General features: G+C 40.2%; 1 protein-coding gene across 10 annotated transcripts in view; it reads left to right on the top strand.

Moving 5' to 3' along the window:
* rapgef2b (Rap guanine nucleotide exchange factor 2b) overlaps positions 1-16,310 on the top strand; it is a 177,143-nt gene that overhangs the window by 123,618 nt on the left and 37,215 nt on the right. For 9 of the 10 annotated variants that reach the window (XM_049484540.1, XM_049484542.1, XM_049484541.1 and 6 more), the window contains 3 exons: positions 2,164-2,295; positions 12,551-12,728; positions 15,625-15,761. In XM_049484540.1, the coding sequence (XP_049340497.1) occupies positions 2,164-2,295; positions 12,551-12,728; positions 15,625-15,761 (447 nt within the window). Of the gene's footprint in view, positions 1-2,163; positions 2,296-11,471; positions 11,583-12,550; positions 12,729-15,624; positions 15,762-16,310 lie in introns of those variants that run through there. The other variant, XM_049484547.1, reaches the window with a different exon arrangement.

The following is a 16,310-nucleotide window of genomic DNA, read 5'->3' as shown; positions in this document are numbered from 1 at the left end:
GTTGTTAGAGCACTTGGTTATTTATAACAGGGTTGTGGGATTCATACCAGCTTTGCTAATCAACCTTCTCTCCTTCAGGTGCTCCCTAATCCCAGTTTTCTGAGCTTGGATATTCAAAAAATAGAAGAGTGGTTGGTCAGATAACATGGTTGTGGATTCAACACTTAATGCTTAATAAGACTCAGTTCAGATTTTTTATGGGTGTGTTTTTTTTTTCTTTCCTCAAATTAGATTTGAGTCACTTTCATATGTGGTTCTAAATCAGATATATATCTGATCCATGAACATGCATCACGAATGTGATCAATTAAATCGGAATTCATGCATCTTTTTGCTCTAACGCATGCGCTATGTGCTTCTCTCTCGTACCCACACATCTCTTGGTGCAGCTGTGCAGCTATAACTGCAAAAACAGCAAAAGCAAACCGCCTGGCCTTTTTTCACCTCCTCGATCTGAACATGTACTTCAGACCAGCTGTTTTCTCTCCACTCCAGCAAAAGATGCTCCACATATGAGCTGCAAACAAATCCATTTCACCTTTTAAAGCTACAAGTCGTCTCTCAAATATGACGTTTTTGTTTTTGGTGAAAAGGTAACATTTATACACATCAATGTGCGCATGTAAGGGGTTTCAGAGACAGATTCATTCACATTACACACAGATACAGGTCACTTACATTTGTTAATTTGAACTGTCAAGATCAAATCTGATCTGAGCTATGGTATAGATATTTGTGTCCAAAGTGGTTCACTGAACTCCTAGACATAAGGCTCCAAAAGCATACCACCTGTATTCCAGTTTGCCTGCAACAAAAGAGCTTACTGTATTTTTTGCACTATAAGGCACACAATCAATAAATGTCTATTTTTTTGGTCTATTTTTATACATAAGGCGCACCGGATTATAAGGCGCATTTTATGCGACTTTAGTAAGGAACAGGGGTGTTGCAATGTTTCTTACCGCTGGGTGGGGGTAGCTAAGTTAAGTAAACAGAACTGTAATTCTAAAAAAAAAAAATATTTTAGATGAGTCAGGCAAGTCAAATGAGTGCTGGATGTTAATCTACACAGATTTCTCTCCTGAAATTTGGCTTTATTTGGCTGCCGTTTGTTTATAGTGATCTTAGATTTCCAGATTTCCACTAAAGCTGGAGCATTAGAATTAGTGGCTAATCGCTAGCGATTAGCACGGTTATTGGGTAATGCTAATGCTGTTCCAGCAGTGCTAGCCGGGGTTAGCATCAGGCTACAGGTGATACTCACCTCTGCATGACCAATGAACGAGCGCATAGCACAGTTAGTGTCTAATGATAATACTGCTGGAGAACTAAACTGAAACTCCTGTATAATGCTGCATCTTAGCGGAGCGGCTTTACTGACTCATACATAAGGAGCACCGGATTATAAGGCGCAATGACAATTTTGGGGAAAATTAAAGGATTTTAAGTGCGTCTTATAGTGCGAAAAATATGGAAGGTTCTTCATGGAACCAGAGCTAGTTATTTGTAGTTGCTTGCTTGCTGTTATAATAAAATAATGAATTCTCTTAATTCTAATAAAAGTTTTCATGTACATGTATCAAGGTTCTTTAGTTTGATCATCTGAACAGTGCTGAACTGAGTACAGTGTGCCTCTCTGCTGAAGGCAAAACTGCAAGTCTACAATTTTCACGTCTAATTACAGAAAGAAAAGACTCCAGTCTTAATACTCACCCACCCTGTATCAGGAGTCTGCAGTGTTGGGAGAGATGCCTCTGCTCTCCCAGGCTGCGGTGGTGAGACGGGGACACCCAGATGAGAAGTGACTGTTGGCCTGGTTGGCATTTCGTGCTAGGAGCCGGGCTGTGTGTGAGGTGGGAGTGAAGGGGGCCGCAGTGTGAGACTGTGTAAGACCCTGTCCGCTCGTGTTTGAGCTGATAGGCTAGCTGAGTGGATCTGAGAGCTGGCCCTGGAGAAGCCACTGCAGGTGCTTGCTGCGGCTCACTTCTGAGAGCCTTGATTGTGCGTTTTCTTAAAATCTTTTAAAGGACTTGTTTGATTAAGATGTTTTAGATTATTTACAACTCTTAACAATAAAAGTGCTAAAGAAGATTCTTTCTTAAAAAAAAAAGTTAATATATAAACCTCATTCTTAAATTATGTTCTCTTTGACTCTCTGCTCAGCTCCCGGCGGACTTCAGCAGACTGCACCTGGCCGACGGGATCCACCCCCAGGTGACACACGTCTCCTCCAGCCTCTCAGGATGTAGCATCACCAGCGACTCTGGGAGCAGCAGCCTGTCTGACATCTACCAGGTAAATGCTCTGACCTACAGATGCTTCACTCACTCTGTAACCTGCTCTCTATCAGATCTGAAAACAGTAAAATTGGACCAGAGCAATTATATTGAGACCCATGAGAGGAGGTGGGCTTGGTCCGGTCCCAAACCAACTCTACAGTATATAGTCCTCATGTTTGAGCTTAGCAGATTTTCAGGTGCAGTTTAACCTGATTTGTTACCCAGATAACTACTACAGCCCACATTGTTTGTCGTGATGTATGTTGTTGCACTTGCCGTAACCAAATCATGGGAATAAAATCAACAAGTTAACAAACTCGTTAACTGAATTTTACCACAGAAACCGACTACAGATGTGAAAACACCCTAAAATATAGCGGACCATCATAATGTGCATATTCATCCTTTAAAAGATATGGACCAGGTCAGCAAACCTGCATTTTCAGTGCCAGATTGCAGTGTTGTTTGCTAGCTCTTGTCTGAATTCACGTGCTGTAGGAGCGAGAAAATAAATACAGGAAAAAGGTTCTGTGTTCTACACTAGTTTATATTTCTGTACACTTTAACATAGAGCAAAAGCAGAAATGCAGAGATGGCATTGATTTATAGCTGTAGTAAATATATGGGTGTTATACCAGTTGAATCTGGCTGTAGGTGGAAATGTGGTCAGAAGACATTCTGACCACAAACGAATCTTACAATGCAGAGTTTATTTGGCACTAGATTGCTATCACCTCCTTGTACTGGTCTTGGTGTGGTTGTTTTGGTTGTTAAATCGCAACCAAGTGTGGAACTGAGTCATATTTAAGGGTGACTAAATGGTGCAGGTGTGAAAACACTGAACCAAGATTCTGGTTGTAATTCGGGGGTTAAGGAAGGTTATATTGATTGATTTGTTCTGATTTAGTGTTGGTCAATATGTGCCATTCAAATATTTTGTCCTAGCGTTCCTCCAGAGTGTTATTGAACCCGTCGGCTTTATAAACACAGCGCTGCCCCCGTGTATCTCTGTATCTGTGTCTGCGCCTCTAACTCTGATTAATTGTGTTTGGGTTGGTGTTTGCTTTGCTGTTTAATTGATTTGCTGAGTACATTTGTGATGTGCTCCAGGATTAGAGTTGTGCTGTGTGCAGAAGTACGGAAGAGCGGCTGTTGCTGGGGCTGTTGCTGTGTGTGTGTGTGTGTGTGTGTGTGTGTGTGTGTGTGTGTGTGTGTGTGTGTGTGTCTGTGTGTGTGTCTGTGTGTGTGTCTGTGTGTGTGTCTGTGTGTGTGTCTGTGTGTGTGTCTGTGTGTGTGTGTGTGTGTGTGTGTCGGTCTTTGTGTGTGTCTGTGTGTGTCTGTGTGTGTGTCGGTCTGTGTGTGTGTGTGTCTGTGTGTGTTTGCAGTGTCCACTCTGTGATCCTGGTCTGATGACCATCTGTTTAAGTCTCGTTAGCAGCTGTGTGGTGTCCTGATGAAAGGAGGCTGTGCCCTTTTTATTCACTCTTTATGCACTCCTCCTCTCACTCCCTACAGCACTGCCTGCCTCTTTTCTTGCTCTACTTCTCCATTCTGCCCCTTACTGCACTCCTCCTCTCTTTGCTCCCTACAGCACTGCCTGCCTCGTTCCCTCCTCTACTCCTCCTCTACTTCCTACTGCAGTTCTCCATTTGCTCCCCACTGTTCTCCATCCCTTACTCCCTACCTTATTCTTCCCCTTGTTTCCTATTATGTTCCTCCAGTGCTCTACTCTGCCTCCACTCTGCCTTCTTCTTTCTGCTCCTACGCTACCCCTCTAATCACACCTCCCTACATCACTCCTCCACTCAATTTCTACAGCATTCCTCCACTTGCTACTTGCTGCACTTCTCTTACTTCCTACTTCACTCATCGTGTCTCTTACTCCCTTCACTCCACTCCTCCTATTGCACCACATTCTATTCTGTCTCTTAACCTGTGTTTATATGGGAAGGCAACAAGTTGCTTGTGTTTGCCAAGTTTGTCCGTTGTCCATTGTGGGATTGTGTAACACACATTTAATGTCGTGTTGGCGCGTATTGGCGTGGCCATTAGCATGGTGGCCAACATGTAATCTAGCAAGCTACCTAGTGAACTGTGCGCTACTTTTGGTAATGATTTACCTGGATGGTCCAGTGTTGAGCCCTCGTAGATGGTCATCTAACATTCACTGAAATTGAAACTGCATTGAAATGGTTATAAGTTGAGAAATCCAGAGTCTAAAAGACTGCATAAGCAAGAGACAGCGTGAGATACTGCGTGAGCAACAGAGCGTGCGAGACTGTGTGAGTGAGGGAGAGACTCTGCGAATGAGAGCAAGTGAGCAAAAGAGAGAGACAGCACGAGCGCCTGATAGATTTCAGCGCATTGTTGACTATTTAAATGATCTGCGTTGCTTTGCGTGCTCTCACACTTGTGTGCAACAGGCTGTCGTCGTGGTTGGTTTTATCACAATATGCACATGTTCCATATTTGGCGTGTTTTTGTAAGTATTGAAAATAGGCACCAATTTTTTTTTTATATATTTTGGACCTCTGTAGTACCAAGACATTTTAGTTGGTGCCTTTTTGGTATCAAATTTCGATACTTAGCCCTACAGCGATATTGAACAATGCATGACTTTACCAGCCCCGCCCCCACCCATGCATGTCTCATGTCCGGACCGATCAAGAGCTGAGTCAGTTCTGAGCACTCGAAACCCAAGGAAAACAGCAAAACAACAGTAATTGGCCCTTTAATCAGGCATTTAAATCAGTTTTTAAAAGGTATTTCTGGGATTAAAAGCATGTAATATTGTGTATCTATTTCTTGTGTTAAGAATCAAAATATTGCAACATGACGTGTTTGATTTAACTGCCTTAAGTGACATTGCACATCCTGCGATGTGACTACTGCGCATGCGCACATCGCAATGACTATGCTTAAACGATATATCATGCAGCCCTACTCTCTACTGCATTTATATAGCTTGCATTTTTATATTAAATGCAGAATTTTTTTTAGCAATATGACACAACTGCTAAACAGCATTTGCCTGAAACAGTGTTATGCCACATCCATAATTGGATGCTCATGAATAGGAAGCGTCCCCTAAAGCTTGCAGTGTTCTAACTGTTCTCAGCCTGCAGAAAATAATGATATGTGAAAAATGTTTTTCCCTATGTCTTTAGGAACTGCTTGCACACTGTGTAAAGGGAAGGGAAGTCTCTAGCTATAGTTTAGAGCTCTGTTGTATCTGGGGTTACACAACAGACTGGATTGCTCTGGATATAATATAGTATTGTGCACTGGTCAGTGCATTCAAGTGATTAAGAGTCATGGAGAGGAAGGGCCATCCTACCTGCTCAGAATGTCCAAAGTCAGCTGTGGCATCATCTTAGATTGAATCACTGAACTCCTGACAGCAGTGCCAACACGTAGACTGCTGCACCACTCAGGAGATATAGAATAAAGTAAAAAAAAATTAAAACAGTGAAAACTTGACCCGGATATGTTCAGATGTCTCGTTTTTATGAGTTAATGGAGCGAGGCATAATTATCATGAAAATGTATGATGTATACTAAAGAGAAAATGTGGGATTTTCTTCTAATTTAATGTATAAAAAAAGTAAAAATAGCACTTTATTTAGAGTGCTGGAGTTCCTGAAGAGCTGTGGATTTTCTTTGTATTTTAAAATCCCCGTGTGCATTTAAAAACCCAGTAAACCTGAAATGGGTACTTGTTGTTTTATTAATGTTCAGTGATGGCGTGTTCTTCCATGCGTTTGTTACTCGTCTGTGCAGCCGTCTGCGCTGAAAGATGCTCAGAGCAGCTGCAGGAACACACTCTGCACAAGGAGGGTTCTGTATAGTGTTAAAAATGGTTGTAACAATAGTGGTATCCTGTAAGGTCCTGTATTGAACCATCTTCTAGGGCTGCACAACAGATCGTTATCCCAGTGTGCAACAAGCTCAACGGTCATATTACAGGCTGTTCAATGTCAGTTACATTTTTTATTTATTTATTTATTTTTATTTTTTGATGTTTTATAGAAATAGGACAGAAATTCCACGTATCGTATGCAATAATACCACAAATAATAGTGATATTCTTGATTTGAATTCTTTTTGCTATTTAATGTTTTTACTTTTAATTGTTTGTTTGCAGTTTATATGCATGCAATGATAATTTATTTATATTTTATTTATTTATATTTTATTACACTGTTTTATACAAAATCTGGGTTTTGGAAAGGTACTGTTTTTAAAACGGGCAAATGTTTATTTTATTTATTTTATTTATTTATACATTTTTTGAGTTTCTGCTGAATGTATAAAACTTATTAATACTAAATAAAACATTAATATTTATTTTGTTGCAGCAGTATATTCTTAAAATTAACTGAACTGAAATATTGCTGTCGCAAAAATACCTTGCAATATAATGATATAAGTTTAGGGCGGTATCGCCCCCCTATTGCCCACCATTCACATTTTATATGGCATGTCTACCATGTCTAGCATATCATTCATTCATCTTTTTTGGTTATATGATTAATCTAATATTGGATATGTAATGTATTGTTAAGATTCTAACATGACATGGATCATTGACGTCTGGTGACAATTGGTGAACATTCCTGTGTGTTTAAATATTGCAAAATACATAATGTTGAAGAAAACAAAAACAGCTCTGGAATAAAATAAAAGACCACTTACAAATGATGAGTTTCTTTGATTTTACCAAATTAAAAACTTCTGGAATATGATCAAGAGGAAGATGGATGATCACAAGCCATCAAACCAAACTGAACTGCTTGAATTTTTGCACCAGGAGTGGCATAAAGTTATCCAAAAGCAGTGTGCAAGACTGGCGGAGGAAAACTGAAGTGGTCTCTTAATTTTTTTCAGTGGCAGATTATTTCAGTGTTGTGCAGCCCTACAATCTGCTTCCCCAATATGAAGAACCTTAAAAATGATAATAAATGTAATACACTTATGCAGTGGTTCGGTACAGTGCTAACAGGGCAGACCTGTTGTGTTGGGTCTCAATCCTGCTTCCAGAACTTTTATTCTATTATTCTTTTATTTATCCCTGTTTTTTTCTGTGTTAACACCACATCCAAACATCCTTCTGCTCTTCCTGCTCTTCTTCCTATCTCCCTCTGTGCCAGCTAGGCTTTCTGTTTCCCGGCTTCACCCCTACCCCCACCCCCACCCTCTATCCAACAACCTTGCGGAAATGGCCCACATCCTCACCCGACCTGCCAACATGGCTGCCCGCCTTTCTCTTTTCTCTTTTTTCTCTTTATATTTGCATTTGAATAAATCATGACACAGGTTCTTCAGAGGGGCTTGAAAGCATTGATCCAAGAATAGCCCCTCTGAAATATTAATGCTCCCTTCACGCTCATCCGAGCCATCCAAACAGCTCTGCAGATATCGCACTCATCACCGCGGCTCGAGAAATAGATCGACCTTCATCGGCTCATCGGCGAGGCGGAGATTTACAGGGCCTGTGTGTGTGCGTCTTCCCTGATTAGCTCTTAATGGTTTTCTAGATGCAAAAAAAAGAGAAAAACGTCTCCGGCTGCTTAACCAACATCATTCATGATGGTCGATTTACATCTTGTCTGAATTCAGCGGGGAGCAGACAGATTGGATCTGTCTAATAACTTGATGGATTCTGTTTGCCTAGTTAAACTGTGTGTGTCTGTTAACATGTCGGCAGGGCGGGGCATGAAGCTAGCTGATAGATAGACGGTCAAAAATAGTCTCTCTCTCTCTGAATGAATGGAAAATGAATGAATGAACGGGGACTTTCTACTGTATGTGAATCTGAGGGTCTGATACTAATGAACTAATGATTCATTAGTAGTGGACATTAACTTAACTTGTATACAGTAGTGGTCAGGAGCTCATTAAAAAAATAGTTTAAGGCAATGTTTTTATAAAGCTTGGGGACCACAGCTGACTAGTTATGGTTAGGGATGCACGATATTGGAAAAAGGTTACAATACAAATGTTCTTTTTTGGACTATATACAGGGGTTGGACAATGAAACTGAAATGTGGGGTGAAATACCAGAGTTCAAAAGAGGACAAATTGTCGGTGCACGTCTTGCTGGCGCATCTGTGATCAAGACAGCAAGTCTTTGTGATGTATCAAGAGCCACGGTATCCAGGGTAATGTCAGCATACCACCAAGAAGGAAGAACCACATCCAACAGGATTAACTGTGAATGCAAGAGGAAACTGTCTGAAAGGGATGTTCGGGTGCTAATCTGTATTGTATCCAAAAAACATTAAACCACGGCTGCCCAAATCACTGCAGAATTCAACGTGCACCTCAACTCTCCTGTTTCCACCAGAACTGTTCGTCGGGACAATAAATGATTGTGGTCTAAAACCAGGTGTTTTAGTTTCATTGTACAATGCAGGGCCTGTGATGTCAACAAATTGGCCCTTTAATCAGGCATTTAAATGCATTTTTCTGCGATTAAAAGCATAAATTCATCTGTATCTGGAAATATTTGTGCAAAACCGTGCTAGACTGAGATGCACAGGTTTCAACACGTACATTTATATAAGCACGTGCCCAACCATGTTTACTCTGCCCCCCATCCCCTCTCGCACTTCTTAGGCAGCAGCAGACTGTCACTTTCACAGACACAGACACAACACTGTGTATCTACTTCTTAAGTCAAGAATCAGAACATTGCAAAATTACGTGTTTGATTTAATTGCCTTAAGTGACAATGCACGTCCTGCGCACATCACAATGACTATGCTTAATTGATATATCGTGCAGCCCTAGTTATAGTGCATTAAAAGATTTTAAAATATAAAATTTTTTTATTTGATTGGTTGTGTCCTTAGTAAATTTCCTGAGTTCAAACTGGCCAGTTTTACACAAAACACAGACAGACACATGAATCTACCAGTTATACAGTCCAAGAGGCAGAAACAGTGACTCATCCCCATATTTAGAGGTTGATAACTCCACTCTGGATAAGGGTTAAGTACCAACACAGACTTAGATGCATTAAAAAACAAACAAAAAAAATCTACAGATGCAGGAATTATTTAAATCATATTTCTGCACTGTCTCTTTCAATCTATTAAATGTAACAGTGAAGAAGACCACAGAGCAATAAAGATCGTTCTCGGGTTTAGATATATGAAATATCGAATTATTTAAATAAAGATTTGAATTTGATTTTTTTTTTTTTTTTTAACTCATCCCTAGTATTAAGGCCACAATGAGCGAAGCTCGACAACCATCACTAACAAGCATTGAATGAAAGGCTTCTACACGCTGAATGTAGTTCATTAAAAATGAATTTTGAACAGATGTATAACTGATAATATCTCAGCAGTTAATTAACATCAGAGCTCCAAACCCAGCTCAGATTACTGCTTAATAAAGTGCTCATAAAGTTTATGAATGAGACGATGAGACTTTCTGCTGTCAATTGCATCTAAATTCTAACATGAATTAGATTCACTTTATGCCACAGCCCTGGGGAAGCATCTGTTCGTTTCTCTAGTTATGTTGGCTTTGATACTCTGTTCTGAGTCTTCTACTAGAGAGAACTGGATAGAAGAAGGGTTGCCAGGCAATGGATTAAGGGATATAACGCCCCTCAATTTTTTATGAATACAATCAAATCCTCACAGCAATATTAATTAATATTCTTGGTTTTGAATGAAACATTGATTGATGGGACTGCACCTAATTATTTTCTTATTTTTCACACTGAAAGGCGCTAATGCTCCAGCTTTGGTGCAAATTTGTAAATCTACGCTTAATGCAAATAAATGGATGCACAGTTTTCAGGATAGCAATCTGTATAGATTACCAGCCACCGCTCATTTGGCACTGGGTGATGTATGGGTTTAGATGTGGGGCAGGAGGGAGAGTTGATCTGCTGAGCTGCAGGAGCAGCAGTGTGCCTCTGATAGCGTTGAGACGCAGATGTTTGGACGTCAACAAGGCGGGCGGTATTATTAATTGACGGATCTTTACCAAAGTACCCGAAAACATCATCCCCCTATAGCACAGTTAAACCTGCGAGGGTGCTGCAGAGGCAGAAATTACCACAATAAAAGCGTCTTATAAAGGTAAGGAACTGTTTATAAAAATGTAAGCAGAAGTGGTGTGTTTCATTACTACAAAGGAACACATTTCAGCTATGAATGGAAAAAATATGGTTTAGGGTTTAGTGTGGAGATGCATCTGAAGTTGCTGTATGACTTGAAAAGCAGGGGTGGAGGCAAGCAGCCTTGTGGCACTCTAGACATGTGGCTGGCTTTAGGTAATCTGCTTCCTAACTGCACCTGCTGACTCTCTTTGTTCAGGAAGTCCTTGATCCACTGGAAGATGGGATCTGCCAACGACTTGCAGGAGTTTCAGAACAACAAGGTTCAGTTCTGAGCTGAAGTCAACCTAACAAAAACCCTAGAAAGAGTTACCAAACTGCTGACATGCTTAAGAAGCTTTTTTTTTTGTCTGAAAGGTCTACCTTGTACTTGATCTGCTGAGGTGATCTGCAGATAAATCAGTGCAATAACTGCTTTACGGAATTATAACTGGTAGACAGAATAGACGAAAATGGATTTTGATCTGTATCTTGGAAAAACCCAGTTGCCAGACCTAGACCACAGTATAGCTTTCCAATGCCTAAGCCAGGATCAAGGAATGTCTCATTGGACATTCGTGGAAGCGTTAATCCAGTGTTTTAGAGATTTAGAGTGCTTGCCCTTGTGTTTTCTTGACGAGTTAATGAAACATCTGCCTAGTTTTAACCTCAGCTTGACCTGTAACTCCAGAATCTGTAAATCTGTAAGGTCCCAATCTCGCTGAAATTCTTTGGTAGCTTCATGGAAATGGAGAGTTCTTTGCTTCTGTCTCGTTTTGTTGAGCAATATTATTTGATCGACTCCTTCTCTTTCAATCTTTTATGATTGTCTCACTTAACCACCTGCTACAGCCCTCCCTCCCCCTTCAACCCCCATTCATTGCTTTCCCCTAGTTTGTCCTTCCTCCCCACTGAGAGACCTGCCTGCCCATGCCCCACCCAGTTTTTCTGCCTGTGTTCTGAGTGGCTCTTTGCAATACCGTGTCAGAATATTGGACGAGTCTTTGGGATGTCGTTTGAGGAAAAATGACATGCGCTGGGTACCAAGGGCTTAAAAAATTAAAAGTGGCGAGCCAGTCGGGGCTGAGAGGATGGGGCTGGGCGCAGGTTTCCATACACACTTTACCAGGGCTGCGTCTTTGGTGCTTCCTTGGAAGACCGGTCCACTTCCTGGGCTCCTCAGGCAGGTGAGGGTGAGAGCGATTGGGAGTGGGCTGCAATGGCCTGGATTATTATGGAGCTCTTTTGTTTCCATCAGAGGCAGGTGGGCGACGGCCTGCATGCAGAATTGCACACTGATTACTGCGAAGCCTTTCATTTAGGGCTGCTGACGTCTTGAGGCATTGTTTTCATCATCTTCTGCATCTTCTTATCTGTTGCTTTTGTTGTTTCTGTTGTTTTGGAGCATCATACTCCAGCTTCTTCTCCAGCGTCATACGTATACTGATTGACCTCTCTCGGTCTTCTTATCCTCATGGAGGTGGCCTAAAGCTGATGAATAGGTTTGATGTGCACTGGGATGAGAGGAGCATCTGTTTTTAGCATTAGTCACTCTATTGTGTTTTATTATTCATGTAGAGATGCACTTTGCTGTCGTTTTCTTTCGCATTAGTATTGACGAAGGTTTTCATCTGCTGTCCAGCTGTTTGGGTGAACCCACTGATGCTCATTTCAGTAGATAAAGGGGTCTTGAAAGCTGTTTTGCAGACAGGTACTCAGAGTACAGAGGAAGGGAATAATTGGTTTATAATGTAATTAATGTAGCTCTTCAGATATGCTCTCTAGGTGGGTGTTCAAGTGGGTTTATGTGGACTTCTTTATTGTTTTACCTTAATGTTTCAATGAGAACTGATCATCCTTAGAGCAAGATCTACAGTGGCTCAGACACTGCCCTTGAATCATTTATTGGCTTTGTTTGTCAGTTAAGTGTGTAGGCACTCCCTATAATCGGCATGTTCTGACCAGTTAAGAAGTACATTTTGTTATATATTATTAATCTATTTAGATTAATGTGGGAATAAATGATTTTTTTTTCATTACAATCATTATGCTGTGTTGTTCTTGTATCGGGATTCATGGAATCACATATTTGAGTATATGTTTGGGTTTTGTTGAAAGGGTTGGTTTGAACAAGGTGATTGTTTGTGACCCGCAGGCCACTGAGAGCGAGCAGGGCGATATGGACCTCAGCGGCCTGCCTGAGACGGCCGTGGACTCTGAGGAGGATGACGATGAGGAGGATATCGAGCGTGCCTCCGACCCCCTCATGAGCCGAGACATCGTTCGAGACTGCCTGGAGAAAGACCCCATGGATCGCACAGACGACGACATCGGTAAGACACATGTACACTGTTGTTATAAATACACAATTTATATTATGTCTACACATATACACAATGCTCATATAGTAACATGCTGATTTATTCTTTTGCACACTATGCGCTAGGGGTGGGGAAAATTTTCAGTTCTCAGGTTCAAATAAATAATACTTTATATAGATGCAGATTAAACACAGATCAGCCACAACATTAAAACCAACTCTATATGTACATTACACTGGAGAAGCCTTAGCTTTATAACCACCTTTTTGTTTCTGCTTTGCTTTTAAAATTCTCATAAAACATTAATCCTAGATTTTTGTATTGATAGTTTGATTACCGTATTTTTTGCACCATAAGGCGCTCTTAAAATCCTTTAATTTTTTCAAAAATAGTCAATGCACCCTAAGCCAGTGTATTTTATGTATTCATTTTACCAGTCAGGTTATAAGGAGCAGTAAAGTCACTTCACTAAAGTACAGCCTTATACAGCTAGTGCTAAGTCTGTACCCTGCTGCTTGCCCCAGCTAGCACTGCTGGAGCAGAATTAGCATTAGCTGCTAACTGCACTAAGTGCTAGTTCTTTCACCGTTCATGGGTGAGTATATTGAGTATATCAACTGTGGATTGTGCGTTTTACAGTGTTAAAACATGCTATATGGAAGCCTATCCTGGACAGTAAAGAAAGTTACTCCAACAAAAGCAGGATTAACTCTTAATTCTTGATTTTAGAAAAAACGATAAAAGGAGCAGGTGTCCAAATACCTTTGTCCACGCTCTATCTCTGACTTTCTGTATATGTGCCTTTAAACACATGTGATTCATATTAGCCTAATTCTGTTACATGCAGTTACGTGTATGTCATATATTAGTATAGTATACACTAATACAGGGAAATCTGCATGTGTGTGTGTTAGTAGGTGAGGTAAAACTGGAGTCAGGGGGTGCACTGAGGAGGGCAAGGTGAAGTGCGCGTGCGTGTGTGTGTCTGAGAGAGAGTGAGGAGTGTGTGTTATTTTTCTGGGTCGCCCGCCTGCCAGTGCTTCCTGAAGCACATTAAACTTTGATTGGCCAGGCATCTCTCCACGCTCCCGCTCCTCTCCACTGCTGAGACACCGAGCACAGGCCAGCCAGCACCCAGACGGGCTGCAGGCGAGCGTGCACACACACTCTTTCTCTCTCACACACACACAAACTCAGTCAGCTGGGCCGCTCCGGGCCCTGCCAGCCCTGTCACACACCAGTCCAAGCCAGACTTGATTTATTGGATGTGCCAAGCAACAGAAAGAAAATGACCATCCCCCTTACCAGAGCATTTAACACTGATCGTAAGTGAATCAGGCTGAATTTGTTGTCATCCCAGCCCCCATTATTTATTTATTTTATTTTATTTTTGTTCTTGTTTGTCTGGGGGGGGGGTCAAGCGATGTACCGAAATTAAAATCTTTAGCCGAAACCAATTAAAACAATACATTTGTCCCGAAATACAGAATGCCAAACACATTTTTTCACAGGTTTGGGTATCATTTAAACACTTTTGAAACTGACACAATACTTTGTATTCTGTACCGATACCCAAGAAATACTTTCCGATTATTATTTTTTCGTAATTGTAACAAAACAATACAAAAAGCAATAATTTTTCCCACACAGTGTATATATTTAACAGTCAACGTGAGTAATCTCATTCTCATAGTGTCAGCATGAGAAGTTACCATCTTTTTGGATATTTTTGCAACAAACAATAAGCATGACTTGAGCATATTTGTGGCATTTTATTAATAACAAAAACAAGAGCATTACTTGTGCTTAAATATACAAAAATATACAAAAATATACATATTTTTCTGTATGTTATTTGTAAGAAATAATAGCATAAAATACTAGTAAAAAATAATAAAATTACATTAATTCACAATTTAATTCAAAACAATAATTTCTAGAATTTTGACAATAATGATCATTTTCCGTATTTTACATTATATTGTACTAGTCTGTGCTCTATATTTAAGGTATTTTTCATTTACTTGAAACAAAAATATTAAAATCACCAATGCAAATATCAAACATTGCACATATTTCTTAAGCATTTGTTAACAGGTATTTAAATGTAAATAAAATAATCAACATTAGAAGACTGTTGGAGATATATTGCAGGAAAACAGATCATAAAGTATCATGAAAAAAAGTAGCACATATGGATGGATAACACTACTTAACAAAACATCAACGCATCGACTCCAAGCGTTATTTAGATTGTTCAGTGCGTCACAAGGTGACAGTCTTTAGGTAAACAAATATAGCAAGCTTTCTAACTATCTCAGCTAAACAGCCAGTTTTGTGCTGTAAAAAAATTACTTAAACCTGATGTTTTGCCTGGCTGCCGACTCCCTGCAACTCTTGTTCAGTATAAACAGTTATGACCCAATATGAATATTGATTTTTGGTTGCCAAAAATGACTATTTAAATCACTATTTAAATCAATATTTAACGCATCTCTAGTTCCGTTCAATGAATCGTAGCTGTACTGAAGATTGTAGGAAAGTTATAAATAATATAAATAGATATGGGTGCCACTGGAAATGGTGTGTTATTTTTGTGAAGGTTATTATTATGTGATTATGTGATTATTATGAAAATGCTATGCTTCAGGCACTGAGGCATTTGATTTGTTATTTTGGTGGCAGTGGAAAGAACCTCTCTCTGTTCTCGCCGAGTCTCGTGCTGATCAGACCTCAGCCTGAGAGAGATGATCTGAGTGAAGGTGTGCCAAATGGCCCACTTTCCCCTTTCCTATCTCCGTTATTCTCTCTCTCTCTCTCTCTCTCTCTCTCTCTCTCGTTCTCGTTCTCGCCTTGTCGTATCTGTCGTTCTAATATGCCCTCTCTTCTCTCCTGCCCTGGTCTACAGAGCAACTGCTGGAGTTCATGCACCAGCTGCCAGCCTTCGCCAACATGACCATGTCGGTCAGGAGGGAGCTGTGTGCCGTCATGGTCTTCGCTGTGGTGGAGCGTGCTGGCACCATTGTCCTTAATGACGGCGAAGAGGTCAGTCGCATCTTCCAGTTTCCAGCAGTGGCTTTCAAAAAAAAACAATTCCCCTTATTTTTTATAAATTAATTTAATTATTTGAGGTAGTGTAAAAAAAAAGCATAGCTCAGTTCCAGAACATTTACATATATACCCACTCCATACAGTCTTGTCCAAATTGAAAAGTACAGTGCAAAAAAAAGGGCACATTTACATTTTCACTTCATATCCACAACACAAAAAGATTTCAATGTTCTGGGACTACATACTGTATGCCATATATATAGCTGTGGAAAAAAAATAAGATCAATTCAGTTTTTGAATCAGTTTCTCTGATTTTACTATTTATAGGTTTATGTTTGAGTAAAATGAACATTGTTTTTCTATTCTATAAACTATGGACAACATTTCTCCCAAATTCCAAATAGAAATATTGTCATTTAGAGCATTTATTGCAGACAATGAGAAATAGCTGAAATAACCAAAATATGCAGATCTTTCAAACCTCAAACAATGCAAAGAAAACCTCATATTGTGCAGAAATTAATATTTGGTGGAATAACCCTG

The sequence above is a fragment of the Astyanax mexicanus genome, chromosome 10 (genome assembly GCF_023375975.1).
Source record: "Astyanax mexicanus isolate ESR-SI-001 chromosome 10, AstMex3_surface, whole genome shotgun sequence".
NCBI lineage: Eukaryota > Metazoa > Chordata > Actinopteri > Characiformes > Acestrorhamphidae > Astyanax > Astyanax mexicanus.
The sequence above is the reverse complement of the archived record's forward strand: the minus strand, read 5'-3'. Positions and strand labels throughout refer to the sequence as shown.